Below are 14,669 nucleotides of genomic sequence, written 5' to 3' on the forward strand. Positions count from 1 at the left end.
GTCCCTGGTGCTGCGGGTGGCGGGGCCCGGCTCAGCCGCCGGCCAGCGCGGGCAGGGCCCGCCGCCTCCCCCCGGCCGCGGCGCGGGGCTCCCGGCCCTCCCAGGCTCCGCCTCCTCCTTTCTCTCAGCGCTCCCTCCCTCTCTCCCTCCGCCGGTGCCCGCAGCCCCGCGCCGGACCTTCCTTTCACTCCTCCATCTCTCCTCAGCGCTGCCCTTCCTCCCGTGCGCTCCCCGCCGCGCCTGGCTTTGCCGGGGCACTCCAGGGCCGGGGCGGGGGGGCGGCGGGACGGGGGCTATGAGCCGGGCGGGGGCGGCGGAGAGCCGGGCAGCAGCAGCCGCGGCGGCGTAGGGCTCGTTACCGGGCGGGAGCGGGGCTGTCCCGCTGCGCCCGGCGGCTCTCCGGGGCGAAGGGGGAGCCCCGGAGCCGGAGCGGCGGCCGTCTGCCCCGGAGCCGGGCGAGCGGGGGCGGCGGCTGGCCGCCCCCCATGTGTGACATGATCGACTCGCAGTCCGCCGAGAAGATCAGCAGGATGAAAAAGTTGCGGAGAACTTTATCGGAGAGCTTCGGCCGAATAGGTGAGTCCCGCAGGCGGGTCCCGGCGGCGCTGCCCACCGCCCGGGGGGTCCCGGCGGCGCGGGGCGGGGGCCGGCGCGGCTGCCTGCGCGGCGGCGGGGCCGGGGGGTGGGCGCCGCAGGGCTGGAAACACCCGCGCCGCTGCCGGCCCCGGAAAGCGTTTCTTGGGAAGAAACCTCGGGAAAATAACAGCCCTTTCCCGGCAGTGCGTGTGCAGCCCCGGCAGTACGGGTCTGCGATGGAGTTAGCCCAAAATAGGGTAAAAAAAACAAACTGCAGACGAGAGTTGGCCAGCGTGCCTCCACTGCTGAAGAGAAACCTTGGCAAAAAGCATATGGTTATTTTCGTTTTGTGTCAGGTCTGGTAATTTATTTTTTTGGTGCGGCTGCACGTTGGTTTTGAGCTGAGGCATGAGATGCTGGAGCGGATTACGGCGGCCGAGTGATTTAGGAGGCCAGACAAAAGAAGTCTGCCTGTCATCTGCTGCGAAGTCTTGTCGTTCTTTCACTGGCATAAAGCATCCCGAGGGAGCGTCACCAGAACGCCGCTGCCGAGCGCGTTATCTCCCGGTATCGCTGTGGCGCGTTTGGTTTTGACACCAGTTTATTTTGCAGTCGAGTTAGTTGCTGAGAACAATGCCACAGAGTTCTGGTCTGCTCGCACTGGTGTTTCTCTTGGTCTGTGGCGTGCTAGGGTGCTTAATTCGCAGTTTAAAACGTTAGTTCCCACTGACAGCATCAACATGCTGCTGAGCAAGGAGACAAGGCACCTTGGAGGAGCTGTGAGGTGTCCCCAGGCTGGCTGGGCAGAGCAGCCTGAGGTGGTGCCGGGCAGCCGCTGGGATGGACAGGTGGACACAGCAGCACTTGTCCTTGCAGACCCTCTGTAAGGGCCTTTCCACAGCCCTTACCCACTGGTTGTCCCACTGGGACATTTTTCCTTGCAGTCGGTCTGGTTGGCAGATGAGGGTCAACTTTCAGAGCTGCTTTGTCCCAGTGGGAGCATGTGAAGTGCCTGCGCTGTAGCCATGAGCTGTGGCGTTTGGTTCTCCCTCCACAGCCCTACACAGGAGGTGCATTGAAGTATGCGGGCATTATAATTTTTCATGTGTTGTATATGTATTCAGTGTATTACCTTTAGCTTTTAAGGACTGCAAACTTCAGATGTAGGATAGCATTTGAAATCAGGTATCTCTTACACCTTACTACAAGATGAAAAAGCTCATTCATATTTGTAAACCAGTTTCAAGGGTAAATGCCAAGTTTCAACTGTGAAATGAATGTCAAGTCATAGTTATAAATCTCTCTGTCCCCATATGAAAATAGCTTTCACCCATCATCAGTCTTAAACTGCATTTAACTTTCTTTGATTAGAAGAAAAAATAAAGCAGTCAGGTGTTCAGTCTGTCACGTGTCTTTGTATGTGTGTCGGTAGACACAGAGAGACACTCTTACATGGAACTGTGGAAAGCTTTTCCTAATGGTGGAAGTCATTAACAAAGAAAATATTTTGAATGAGGATGCTGCTTTGTTGTAACAGTGACAGTCCCATTAATGCATTGTAGGGAGCAGAGTCCCTCCGGCTGGTAATTTCTGCATGTTTTAGGTGGCTCTGTTGGGTGATCATCGCTTCTTGTCATTTTTTTCACAAATTAAACAACTTCTGAGTTTCCTTGGGAGCTTTGGCCTGATTTTAGGTGCAAGGATTGTTACATATTCCATCTCCTCCAGTTCTTTGTGCGTGTGTACAGAAGTGTAGGAGTGTGGGCAGGTGCCTGGTTTGTTTGTGTGTGGTGGTGGTTTTGTGACTAAAACTCAGCTGCTGCCAGCAAGACTGTTCAATCTTCAGATGCTCTAATATTTTGACTGTCATGCTGGTAACTGCACTTTGCTCAAAACCCCCTATTTATCAGTGTGAGGTTTGAACATAGTCCGCTCCCTGATACCAGAGCCACAGATAAGCCCAAGCAAAGCCAGAAACTCTTAAGTTGCATACCAGGAAATCCTCAGTTGAAACACATGCTGTACTTTTATATTGAATTGAAGGAGAGAAAACAAAACCTCATTGGAAGTCGTCTTTCTGGGTATTTGTCACATTGGTTTTAAAGCTGGTTTTGGAAGAGCTGGTTCCTTGGTGAGATTAGCAAATTACTAATTTAATATGTATCAAATATGGAATTTTGTCTGTTGTCTGCTCCATTGTGATTTATTATAAATGATGATGATCTTTCAGCTTTTCCTGTTCTGCTTCAATTTATGTGTTTACATAGGTTTAAGTACACAATGTAGCATCATATGGATAAATACATAAATGATACAAGAGTGACATGGTGCTTGTGGCAAATGATTCGTGAGTCAAACCTTCAACTGCTACAGTCAGGAACATCTAATGGTTGTTCTTGAAATGGTAAGGCACTGCTAGGCCTCCCTGCAGTGTTGGTGGTACCCCAGCTGCCAAATACAATTTTTCCAATACTACAAGACCCTTCATTTTGATAACAAAGGTTACATTAGCCTGTTATATAAAAACAATGAGAATGTATCCTAATTGTCCCTGGCAGTGGTGGTGTTTTTTTTTTTGGTTTTTTTTTTTTTTTTTTTTTGGTTGGTTTTTTTTTTTCCTAGGGCTTGCAGCTAAACTACCTTCAAGGCCCCACAAAGTAATCCTCTCCATTTCAGATGCTGTATCAGCAATGAATGTATAAGGTGATTTATTTTTTTTACAGTGTGACACAGTATGTTAAGTAATGTTTGAAGCTATTGCCTCAGCATCTTTAGGTAAAACCAGCTTAGTTAACCCTGGGACACAGCAAAGGGCCAAAAGGTACCAATGGCAGCCTCAGGTAGACTTGGCACACTTTCTTAACCATGAACGGATGCTTGCTAGACACTGGCTTTCCAGTGACTGTCAGAGGGTGTTAAAGGCCTGGTTCATCCTTCAAAATTTCGATCTGTTCCTTAAGTGTTACGAGTACCTACTGCTGAGAATGTTTATTTTGCTGAGCTGAAAAATGTGCTGTGTGAAATTGTCCATCTCTGAGCCTTCATCCTGAGCATTTGCTTTGTGCTGTGTGCAAGTCTGGTAAAGGGCGATATGGCGCCGTGGTGTCTTAGAGGAAATGCATATGGCCTGTGGTGCTCAGTTGAAGTTTATATTCTAAAATAGACAGAATGGCTTTTGACTGCAGAAATCACATGCTTACATTTCTAGAAAAATGAGCTATCTTTTCAGCTAAGGCACCCTTTCTCATGGCAGTTTTCTGGTAAAGTTTCAAGGGGTGTTCCTCTTAAATTTTAACTGTTCTTAAAGAACTTACATTACTAAGATTCTGAAAAATTTACAGAACTTATTAACAGATCTCTGGGAGTCTATCCATTTTTATACAAACATCCAAATTAGTTTAAAAATTCTGATTTCCTTGTTTACATACTGTGTTGTCCTCATATAAATGAACACATATAGTATTTTAACCAACTTTCAGAGATTCAGTTGGCTCACTGTTTATTTTAGCATTTAAACCTTTAGAAGGATTGGTTCTTAGTTTTATGTTTGATAATTATGTAATTACACTTAACAATGAGTAATTTTATAAAATTATCATAATTTTTAGTTATGTAAAGAGTTCTTGGCTATGCGTTTGTTGAGGTTCATATTGCAGCAAAATCATATTTGAGATCTCTTCAGCTCAGCCATTTAACTTCTGTTTTCTTATGCAAACTCTTTAGTCAAAAACTAACACCAGGGTAGAAAGAAGGAAGAAAGAGAGGAAGAGAGAGAGAGAAAACATTACAGAGTTTACTCACAGTGCACTGAAAGCAGTCTGTGGCTGTCTGAGCATCCCTGGGCTTTGTTACTAACTCCTCACTAATACAAAGGTTATCTCCACTAATCTCCTCTAATGTACTCTAAATAGCTCACATACCTGAGATAATGAGAAATTCATTTGTAAACGTTTTTTTTTTAATTCAGCAAAGCTTTTTTTAAGGGTTTCGAAAGAAGAGGATTGCATTGATGGGGAAACACCATTTCTAATGTAATTTGTTGTATAAAGTATGCCAGTTCCATGATTTCTTTTGAAGATCCTATGTAGTAAATTGGTTGAGATTGAAATTACTATTAAGCAGAATCTGATTAAATGAGTGGCCAGAGCTCTCATGTTCTTATTTTTTGAGATTCTTAAAAAACCTCTTAGTCAAAGGTAGAAGTTAAAGGCAAGCCAAAAATTCGCAGTGGATCACAGATTCCCATTTCTTGTTTTTTTATTACATTGTGAAATTTGTTTGGGTATCTGTTGTCTGGCTGTTCTTGGAATGTGTTGGTTATGTGAAAATCCTCTGATTTGGTAAGAGAGAAGAGCTTGTCACATGACCTAGGTGTCATATACTGATGTATAGCTTGTAGGTCATTGTGACCTGAAAGGTATATGATAAGATTAGAAGTGTGTTCTTAGAAAGTATTCCACAGGTTGGGTTTTTCCCTTCCTTTTTTCGCCACCCCCCCTCTCAAATGTCCTGACTCACACTTCTGGGTGCTTGGGATTGGCAGTCTGAAAATGTTTGGTCTGGCCCTCAAAACCATAAAAGTGCATTTTGTGATTAAAAATGTATAATGTGTGCCTCAAATCTCCTCAGCAAAATACCAGGGTTTTGTTTGTTTTTTTTGTTTTGTTTTGTTACTGAGCTTGAAATCTAGATGAGTGACTGTAAAACAGTAATCTTCAGAGATCTGAGGGAAGAGATGTTTCATGTCCCAAAGAAACGGGAATTTGAAAGTAAAGGAAAGTTGGACCATCCCTCCTTTTCTGTACAAGAACTGGGATTTATGTGCCTTAGTGGCAGAGGTTGTGGAGCTGCAGCATGTTTTGCAGAGGTGTCCTGCATCTGTTAAGCCTCTTATACAGCTTCTACTTTTTTTTTGTTTGTTTTGTGGTTGGGTTTGTTTTTTTTTAAGCTGGTAATGCTGTTGCTTCTGAAGACAGGTGGTTTAGAAACTATTAGCGATTTGAAGATGGAAGGAGCACCCAGAAGAGCAAAAAACCTACTGGAGTCTAGATCCTTAACTGTGCTAGGCGCTGAAGTATTTCTCTCCTGCAGAAATAAATGTGTTTTAAGTGTAAGAACCAATATTCTGCTTACATGATGAAGAGGGAGCTTTCTGGGGCAGCACTGTGCGCTGTAAGGTCATTCAGATGACCTTCCTCAGATTGCAAACCTTCATGATTTAAACTGAAAAGAAATAGTGCAGTCGTCAATGCAATGGTTTGTCTTGCTTTAGCTCTTCAAGAGAAGTAAACGAAGAGCACTTTCAGGTCTCTTTCAGGTCTCGACATGCGGTTCGCAATTCTGTGGTTGGTCTGGTTGTGGTGTACAGAGAAAAGGAACCAGTCTTGTACCTTTACACTGACACAGTTCAATGGACGTTTGGAGAAATGATTTTTCTTTACATTTCAATAAAGAAACCCAGTATGCTAAAGGAAAAATTTTCATCAGCATAATCTTTGCTACAACTTCAGAACTATTCATGTCTTCATTTTCTTGCTTTTCTAGTTCACGTGATTTCTGCACTGTTTTCCTTTTCCTTGTTTGATGATTAATTGCTAGTTAACGGTGTAGAAAGACAGGAATCTTTTCTGCTTTAGTGTAAGTCATATTGTAAAAAAATAGAAAAAAAAGAAAAAAGAAAATAAACAGAAAAAAGCATGTCACAATGCATGCTATTTCATAAAGTTTTAGTACTTAACAAACTGAATTCATGGTTAGGTGTTTATTATACTTTTCCTTTTTGAAGTTCAGTCAGGCTTTCCATAAAGTGTTTTCACGCTCACTAGGAATTGAAAAAAAACACCTTGCTTTACTTTCTTTAACCTGAGAGGATAATATTTCTCATAAATATGTAAATTTACTTTCTTGGAAACATGCTGTGCAGCCCTATATTCCATTTACAGATTCAAATTTTGAGTATAAAATTGTTATTCATGCCAGCCTGTTCTTTCCTATTATAACAGGAAAATGCTGCTCTGTTTTTTCTGTTTTCGGGTGTTAGTTACTTTGTGCTCATTGAAATGCAGTACAGATGACAATTTCTTTTTTCCTTTTATTTTAAAGCCTTGAAGAAAGAAGATAGCAGCTTTGATGAGGTAGGTTAAATGTTTTGTACCTTTCATAGTCCAGGTATGCCTTTGTATTTCTCACTAGTGCTAAAAGAAATCCATAGATACTAGTGTTACAATGTGCGTATGTGTTAATACATGCATATTGCTCGAACATATTTTCATTTTCCAAATAACTACCAGATGAATTTGTTAGTTGAAGGCTGTGAATGGAATGCTTGGTTTTTTTTGGAATATAATAAAACTGAATGTTGTATGAAAAGTGGTCTTTTAAAAATGTTCCATGTGGAGAAATGGTGCACGCAGAGGAAATACTTTACAGAACTTTACCCACGGTAATTCTTATAATTGTAGGCCTGTACTGTAACAGACAGTGAAAAAAACATCACTCTTGAGAGAGCACCTTATGTAAAGTGCTGCTGCATTGGCTTCTTGCTGAATATGTCAACTGAGAGAGATGCTTCTTGTGAAATAAAAAAAAAAAAAAAGCCCAACACCACAAAACCGTCAGCTAGCTGTATTGGTAAAACTGATACTTGATGATTCGGTGTAATCAGTTTGGGGTCCTGACCTGTCTGTGATATACATGTGTTAATTTGTAAAATATGTTGCTGGTGACTTGTGCTTGCTTTTACTTACAACAGGCTTTGAGAGATCGAGGTCACCAGGAGTTGTCCTGCAGAACAAGTTTATGCAGGAAGAGGTGTAGGTCTTGGTGTGATGACTTGTTATATTGTAGTCAATGCTTGCCTTTTGTACTTCCCTCTGCCACCATAGCTGGAAGCAAATGGTGGTATTTTCATGTGTTGATGTTACGCTTCTTGTGTTTCTGTGTTTTCTTCTTCATTGCATGCTGTAAGCTTAAATTCTTGGCTGATTACAGTGAGATAGCTGCTGTGTAATGCCAGATTCTAGAATAAATTAATGATGATGTAATGTCCTTGATTCTGGATCAAATCAGACTTCATCTCTTTCTAAACAGATTGCACTGAGTTTTACACCCCTCTGCTCAAATTCAGTAATAACAATATAAATGGTTTATGCTTTTTTGATGTGTGTTGCAGAGAGCTGTAACTTGGCTCGATCCCTTTCAGACCTGGAGTGAAGGTCCTGGGGTCAGACTCTGTTTTCAGGAACTCTTGTTGGATCACACAGTGGTCCCAACTATTGCATTTCTCTTTAACACCCTGGAGGAAAGCAAGTCCTCCATAAAAGTTACACCTGTGCAGATATGTGGTTGGTAGACTCTGAATCCTTGTTTTACAAATCTGGTCTATTTTTATCCAGTACTTTCTTCTGAAGGCTGCAGTAATGTATCTGTGCTATAACCTACCCAGTAAGTACCTTGTATTAAATTTGATATAGAATTTGAAAGGCTCTATTAAAAAATGTTATCTTACAAAGATGGCATTTTTTCTGTCCCCTTCTTTTCCTCAGGATTTTTTATATATAGTTTGCATGCATTTTCTTTAAATCTGGCTTTCTGTTTGAACAAGAGACAGCTTGAGCAAATTTTTTTTAAATTCAGGGGATTTAGGGAGAAAAAATATTTTTCAAGTATGTTTTTATTGAAATCTGACAGATCGTTGGTGTGAGCTACTGCAGAGGCAATAAGAGAAGGCCAGTGGGAAGGGTACCCAAAAGAGTTTTCTTGCATCTCCTGTAAATAGGGAAGAGTTTGATGTGACATTGAAATCAATCAGTTCCATAGTTTTAGGTGATATTTCCTATAAGAAAGAAAAGTAGGCTGAGATTTTGTTTTCCTTGTTATATCTTCAAATTCAGCACAACAGTTCTTGGTGATTATGTAGCCTAAAATGTGAATCAGAGAATGGGCTGTACTGCATATCACATAATTCCTTTCTTTTCAAACATCCTTCAAATTGGAAGATAAAACAGTCTTCAGTAACAGTAGTGTACCTGATTATAATGACACATACCTCTAAGTAAGCCAGTATCTGCAAGCAGAGGAGTGGCCGCATTTGTTGGTCTTAGAAGGCTGTCCTGAAAAACACGACTAAGACAAGACCATGATATGAAAGGAGAGCAGTCTAGCCTTCTGGCTAGCGTATGTAATATTGATGTACCAGAGATGCAGTTATGAAGAGAGCTATAATGACAATAGGTGGGAATATCAGGTGAGAAGGAGAGAGAGGAGGTAGCTAGCTGTCCAAGCATTGTTTTACTTAAACCTTGTAGGTCTTCTACTGCAAAAAAATTATACAGGCAACTATTGAAACAGAAATTGCATCTAACAAGCTGCATCGTCTCCCTATACAGTTAGTGAAAAGATACCCTTTCTCCTTTCATGGTGCTGAAGGATGCTGTGTGTCTCTTCCCAATGTGTTTCCCCTTTTCTGGAGGGAGGTTGGCCTGTGAAGCGGAACTTGAACAAGCAGTAATGAACTTGCAGGGAAGGACTTTGCATACTCGACAGCTTGGCAAAGGAGGGCTCATGTTTTAGCCTTTCAAGAGTGGCCAGAACACCAGTAGCAGAAGATGGCCAGCAGGGATCTGAAATTTCTGAGGGGGGAGAGAAAGTGGGACGAAGAGGAAGATGACCCTTCTAAAGCTGCAAGGTTTGGGTTTGCAGCTGAGTCAGTTGTCAGGTTAACCTGCACATCATAGGCGCTACCTGAGGTACTTGATTGTCCCTCAGGAATTGAGATGGGAGAAAACAGTTGTTCAGTGGAGCTTATTCTACCTGCTTTAACTTGCACACAGTGGCTCAGAAATGTACAACACTGCAGGATGTGATCTTTCTGTTGAAGAGAAGCTACTATAAACTGAGATATCAAACACAACGGGGAAGTGTATCGTGTAATTAATTGTTTTCTGCAGGTTGAAATTAATCCCTCCAGTAAATTAGGACAAAAAAATCATGAACAGTGAAAAGTGTGAAGAAATTGCATGTCAGAAAATACTTTTAGATGTTTGAGAAGTGTTTCACGGATCTTGGTGGTAAATTTAGTCCTGCCTATAAGGTCAGAGTACAACAATAGTGTGAAGGAGTTAAGAGTAGGATTTGTCACTTTTTTTGTACCTGCTGTAGTGTTGCTTTGATTAAATTTTGAGCGAATAAACTCTTTTCTGTAGGTGCTGCTGGCCTTCAGTTCATGAGAACACTTGAATTAATCTATTTAAATCCACTGGTAGCCTGTTTACCTTCCTAAGATCTTATGACATCTTCCAGAGACTCCTTGTGAATAAAGGAATAGGATACAGACCACTTCTTGTATAGGTTTTTTTTTTTTCCCCCTTCCCCCCCCTTTTTTTTAAATGTAGCCTTTTTCTTTTTGCCATACTAGTCACATTGTGGGAACTGGAACGTGGGGCTGCTCCAGTACCTACTGAAATCAGTGGGAAGATTCTGAATGTTTTCAATGGTTTGTGGATTGGTTTCTTCTATCACGAACTATCATGACTGAGGGTGGGGGACAGGCAGGCTGTTCTTGCCCGTTTTCAAAGTTAGCTTGAGTGGGAGACAGGCAGGCATTTTCTCCTCTGTGTGTGTGTGAGAAAAAAAGTTGCCCTCCAGTTGCCCTCCACAAGGCCACCTAAATTTTACTTTCTGAGTGTGGCTTCTGGTGTGGAAGGCATGTTTCCTTCTTTTAGGAAAAGCACTGATTATCTACCCTGGATATCAAGATGGAGGATAAACACCTCTGAGGAGCAGCAGTACCTGCAAAATGCAGTCTATAAACAAACTTCTGGCCCTTGAGTGAACATTTTATTAGTGCTCTAGTAGTTTGTCAAAGTTAGATTAACAACTTCCAGCTATGTGGGATTGCTTTGATGCCTTTGGGCAGTTAGTATAACAAGTGTCCACTCTGTCTTATAATGATGGAACAGTTTTCTTTTTCACTCAGATGTGATCAAGGCCAATAACTTGTGGCTGAATTGCAGCGTATTTGTTGGAATGACAGCCAGCGTTGATGCTGTGACTAACCCTGTTGGAAGGCTGGTAACCTGTTCCTTTGGATAGCTGCTTGCTGTTACGATTTATTTCTAAATTATTGTCAGCCTCGAGCTGTTGGTTCTTGTTCTTCTGTTGTTAGTGGTTTCTCTAAGCACTTAAATAATGGTTTAAGACCTTCAGCCATATGTATGCATACTAGATAAATTAATATCAATGTCATAATGAAATCAAATAATCCCAAGACTCAATCAATATGAATGGCTGTGATTATTGCTTATTATGTTGTGAGTTTTATTGCTGTTGTGTAGCTGTATTTTAGTGTTCATTTTGCCCAATATCAAGAGCATCTTCTTCTTAAGGCCACCTTCCTTTAGAAATTAGGATACTGTGATTGTGCTTGCTGTGTACGTAATACTGTCTGATTCCATCCAGTAACTTTGAAGCTGGCTGACGCTAGATGCCTAGATGCTTGGTGAAGAAGCATGTGAGCTGGCTGAGGGACAGAGATAAGAATCTCCTCTAATGGAAAAGCTGGAATGCAAGTTCTTGTGAACATAGGAGAGGCTGTTTGGAGGTGTTACGAATACTCTGACCTCAGCAAAATCCTTAATGCTCATCTAGTCCTTACTATGTTTAGAGTCTCCAGCTCTGAGGAAGCCAAATTTCATTTATTTAACTCATGAAACAACATCCGTGTGTTTGAAGTGGAAGCGTGTGAAAAGGGAGGGAGTTTTGCCAAGTTGATTCTGTAGTGTTCTTGCTCTCATAGTCTGCCTCTCTTAAACCTCCCCAGACAAAAAGGCTACTTCCTCTGTGGATGCTGCCATGAAAAATGTCTTGATTTAAAGGATACCACTCTCTGAACCAGAACTCTTGTATAGACAATATTTGTATTTGAGAAGTTAAAGGGAGAGGTGCAGTTGGAAAAAAAGTAGAGCTCTATAAAGAATGAACAAGAGGAATCTGAATGCCATAATGCAGGAGGCACATAATACACTAAATGACATTTGTGCATTTTTAAAAAGTTTTATTTATGGTAAATAGCTTGAGAGAGAAGTGCATGTAGCAAGTATAGATACGGAACTGTAACTTTACGTTCTCCTGCAGGGTTATGGGAGATGGCGGAGAGAGAGAAATCTAGCCCTTTTGAAACCCAGTGTCACTTTTTGTAGGATCTTGGAATACACATTGATTATTTCACTCCTGGGAGACTTAAAAGGTGGAGTTGGTGAGTGACAGACTTAGGAAGATCCTGTGATACAAATGATTTTGGATGCAGTATTTCTTTATTGATCTGGATACAGTAAAATTGTTACAAGCCGTGGCTGAGCTGTCTGCTTTCTGGTGACTTTGTTTATATTTAGGAGGCAAGAGACTGGTGACTACTGAACTGCTTTATGTTGTGATGGAGAGTTTCCAGAGAAGTGGTTATGGGTAATGATTATAAATGGCCTGAATAACGTTGGGGTGGGGGTATTGCCAGTGCTGAGAATGTGGATTTAGCTTAGGGTATATGATGAATTTGATGCAGTTCTCACCTGCTTAATGCTGGGACATGCAGATGGTGTGTGGTTATCAGTTGTGATGTGTGACTGAAGGCTGATAGGGGAGAGATGTAGGAAGTAACACTAGAAAAATAAAACCCCCTAAAACTGGATTTGGAAAACAAGCATAGATGTATAGTTGCCAAAGCAATTTTTAAATAATAGCAGAGAAGTTGGTCAGAAATCGTCATCTGGTGGTTTAAGGTACTTCGCCAAATGTGTACAAAGGTGGCTCAAGTGTCTTGAGAAATGGGTCCATTCAGCCATATGCCACAAAGCAACTGAGAGGAAACGTAAATCCAGGCACAGGATAACAACTTGGTATTGGAAGTTACTGCTTGTGAAGTACTACTTGAGACATGACACAGGCAGATTTTTTTTGGGGGAAAGAGGGAGGTAAAAGATTAATAATGTAATCTGATGCCTGCTGTGGGAGGCCCATCTTCTTTATGCAGTTTTTGGATTCACAAGGAGATTTCCCAGGAGCTGGTTTGGTGGGTTTGTGTTCCTATGTCTCCTTAACTCCGTTTCTTCATCCCTCCAGAACTGTTCAGTTACACTACTGAGGATCTGGTGTTGGTCCAGTGGTTCCCTAGCAGCAGATGGCTTAGATGTCAGCTTGGCCAACAGATTTACTGGTCTCTGCTGCCATGTGCCTCGTCTTTGAGGCCATTCCAACAAACTATGAATCTGGATTGTGTTGCTAGTTCTTAGGACTGTTGTATGATGGTAGTGCATGTGCATTTGTGGCAAAATAGTCTTATAACTTAAGGTCTTATAAAGCGATTCTCAGCTGCTTAAAGGGAATAACTGTTTCCTCTGGTTGAGGACTGATAATATTAGCAAATGTGCTTCGGGTGAGTCTGAGAATGAAGAACGTGGATGGAAGAGAGCAAATACTGCCATTCTGCTGGGCTGTGGCAGCTTCTTACTGGACCAGCTGTGAGACAGATGTGCCCTTCATTGGTCTGTGAAAATGCTGGTTTGTGAAGGTTTTTGTGGCTTAAAAAATCCCCAACCCTTGGATAGCCTCACTTAATTTCTCAGAGAATTACCAATATTTATATGGTGGCTAGGGATTCCTGTCACTTCCCTGTGCTGTTGCATGTGGAAGAAGGTCAGGTTCTGGAAGATGAGGCGCTTCAGAACCAGGTCTAGGTGACCACATAAGTAAATGAGAAGTGCCAGGAAAGCTACCAAGAAAAACTGGCTGTGGAATGGCTGCTCTGTTGTGTCCAGTTTCAAGGCTTTGAAGCAAAATCTGAGACTGTGGAAGGTTTTGATATTTACTTGGCAGTGACTTTTTACTCATTCAGAACAGGAGTTGTTCTTAATGTTGGGGGATAAACGTGGGCTTTAGGAGACCAAAATTTGAGGACCTTTCTGTTTTGAGTGGGGAAGATTTTTAATCTTGGAGCATCCCTCAAACCTGTTAAGTGGCAGTGGTCTGACTTTTTGCCAGCCGTTGATGTGTTCAGTGATGTGCATTCTTCCTGGCATGTTTGGTGACAGTGCGGCCATTTACCTTTCAGAAAGTGTGTATTATTTTCATGAGTTAAGAAAAATGGTTGTCAGCTGTGAAACTGCTTACTCTTCTGCCTTCTTTTCTGTAGACACTGGATGGAAGAAGGGCTTGTGTTACTAGTTAATGTGTATGTGTCCTTTGCTTAATTTTCCTTTGAAAATGGATGGAACAAAGGAGCAGAACTTGGTCTGAATCCATGTCCACAGCAGTGCCTTGTGACAATCCAGCCAAACCACTGACATATAAAGAGCTCTGTTCTGATCTGCAGGCAAGTGTTTTAGCTATCAGAGAAGCATTGCAAAATGAAGATGAATTTCTAGGCCTGCTGCTCTTACTTGTGCATGCCTTTTTTTGTGTTGGATGTTTCTGTTGATCTGATGAGAGGATATATGCCTACAGAGATGTGGAGTCTGAATGTAAGTTGTTTTTATCTTGGTGAAGTATGCTTATGTGTAAATCCCGGTGTTTGTTTTCTTGGGATATATGGGGTATAGTAATTTATTGGTAGATTAAATAGAGTAACAAAACACAGTACGTTACTACGGCATCAGTAGCTTCTTGTGCTCAGCCTTGCTGGGCAATCTCCCAGTTGTGAGGCAAGAAATAATCATGTGGCTTCCTTGATAGATCTGTGTCTTTCATCTTTGTACAATGACTTTATTGCTTTTTTTTTTCCCTTTCTTCCAAGCCACACCAGTAACAGACATACGACTATATTTAAATCTTCTTCTCATGAAATGATTTAAATGAAAATTATTTCTGTCTAGTTTTTAGCCTTCCTAAGAAATTCTGCATGCATGATGCCTCATCTGCTGTGTGTCACAATATCACTGACAACCATATATTTGCAGGATCCCATCCACAGTAATCAGGGTTCTGAGTCAATTGACATCTCTTGCTATTTATTTGGAAGGGATAAGAAAAGGAGATTGCTGGCTATGACTGGTTTATTTAAACAAAATTGATTTTATGTGCACAAAACAATGTCATTTTGATGA

General features: G+C 41.8%; 1 protein-coding gene across 1 annotated transcript in view; it reads left to right on the forward strand.

Annotated features, from left to right (window-relative positions):
* The first annotated feature begins 288 nt into the window (after window positions 1-288).
* Window positions 289-14,669, forward strand: part of CDK14 (cyclin dependent kinase 14) — a 316,058-nt gene continuing 301,677 nt past the window's right edge. Inside the window, exons 1-2 of the mRNA XM_080385509.1 lie at window positions 289-576; window positions 6,679-6,710. Coding sequence (XP_080241635.1) covers window positions 486-576; window positions 6,679-6,710 — 123 coding nt within the window. The 5' untranslated portion in view covers window positions 289-485. The remainder of the gene's footprint in view (window positions 577-6,678; window positions 6,711-14,669) is intronic.

Source organism: Falco punctatus, assembly GCF_963210335.1.
Source record: "Falco punctatus genome assembly, chromosome: 4".
Classification (NCBI taxonomy): Eukaryota; Metazoa; Chordata; class Aves; order Falconiformes; family Falconidae; genus Falco; species Falco punctatus.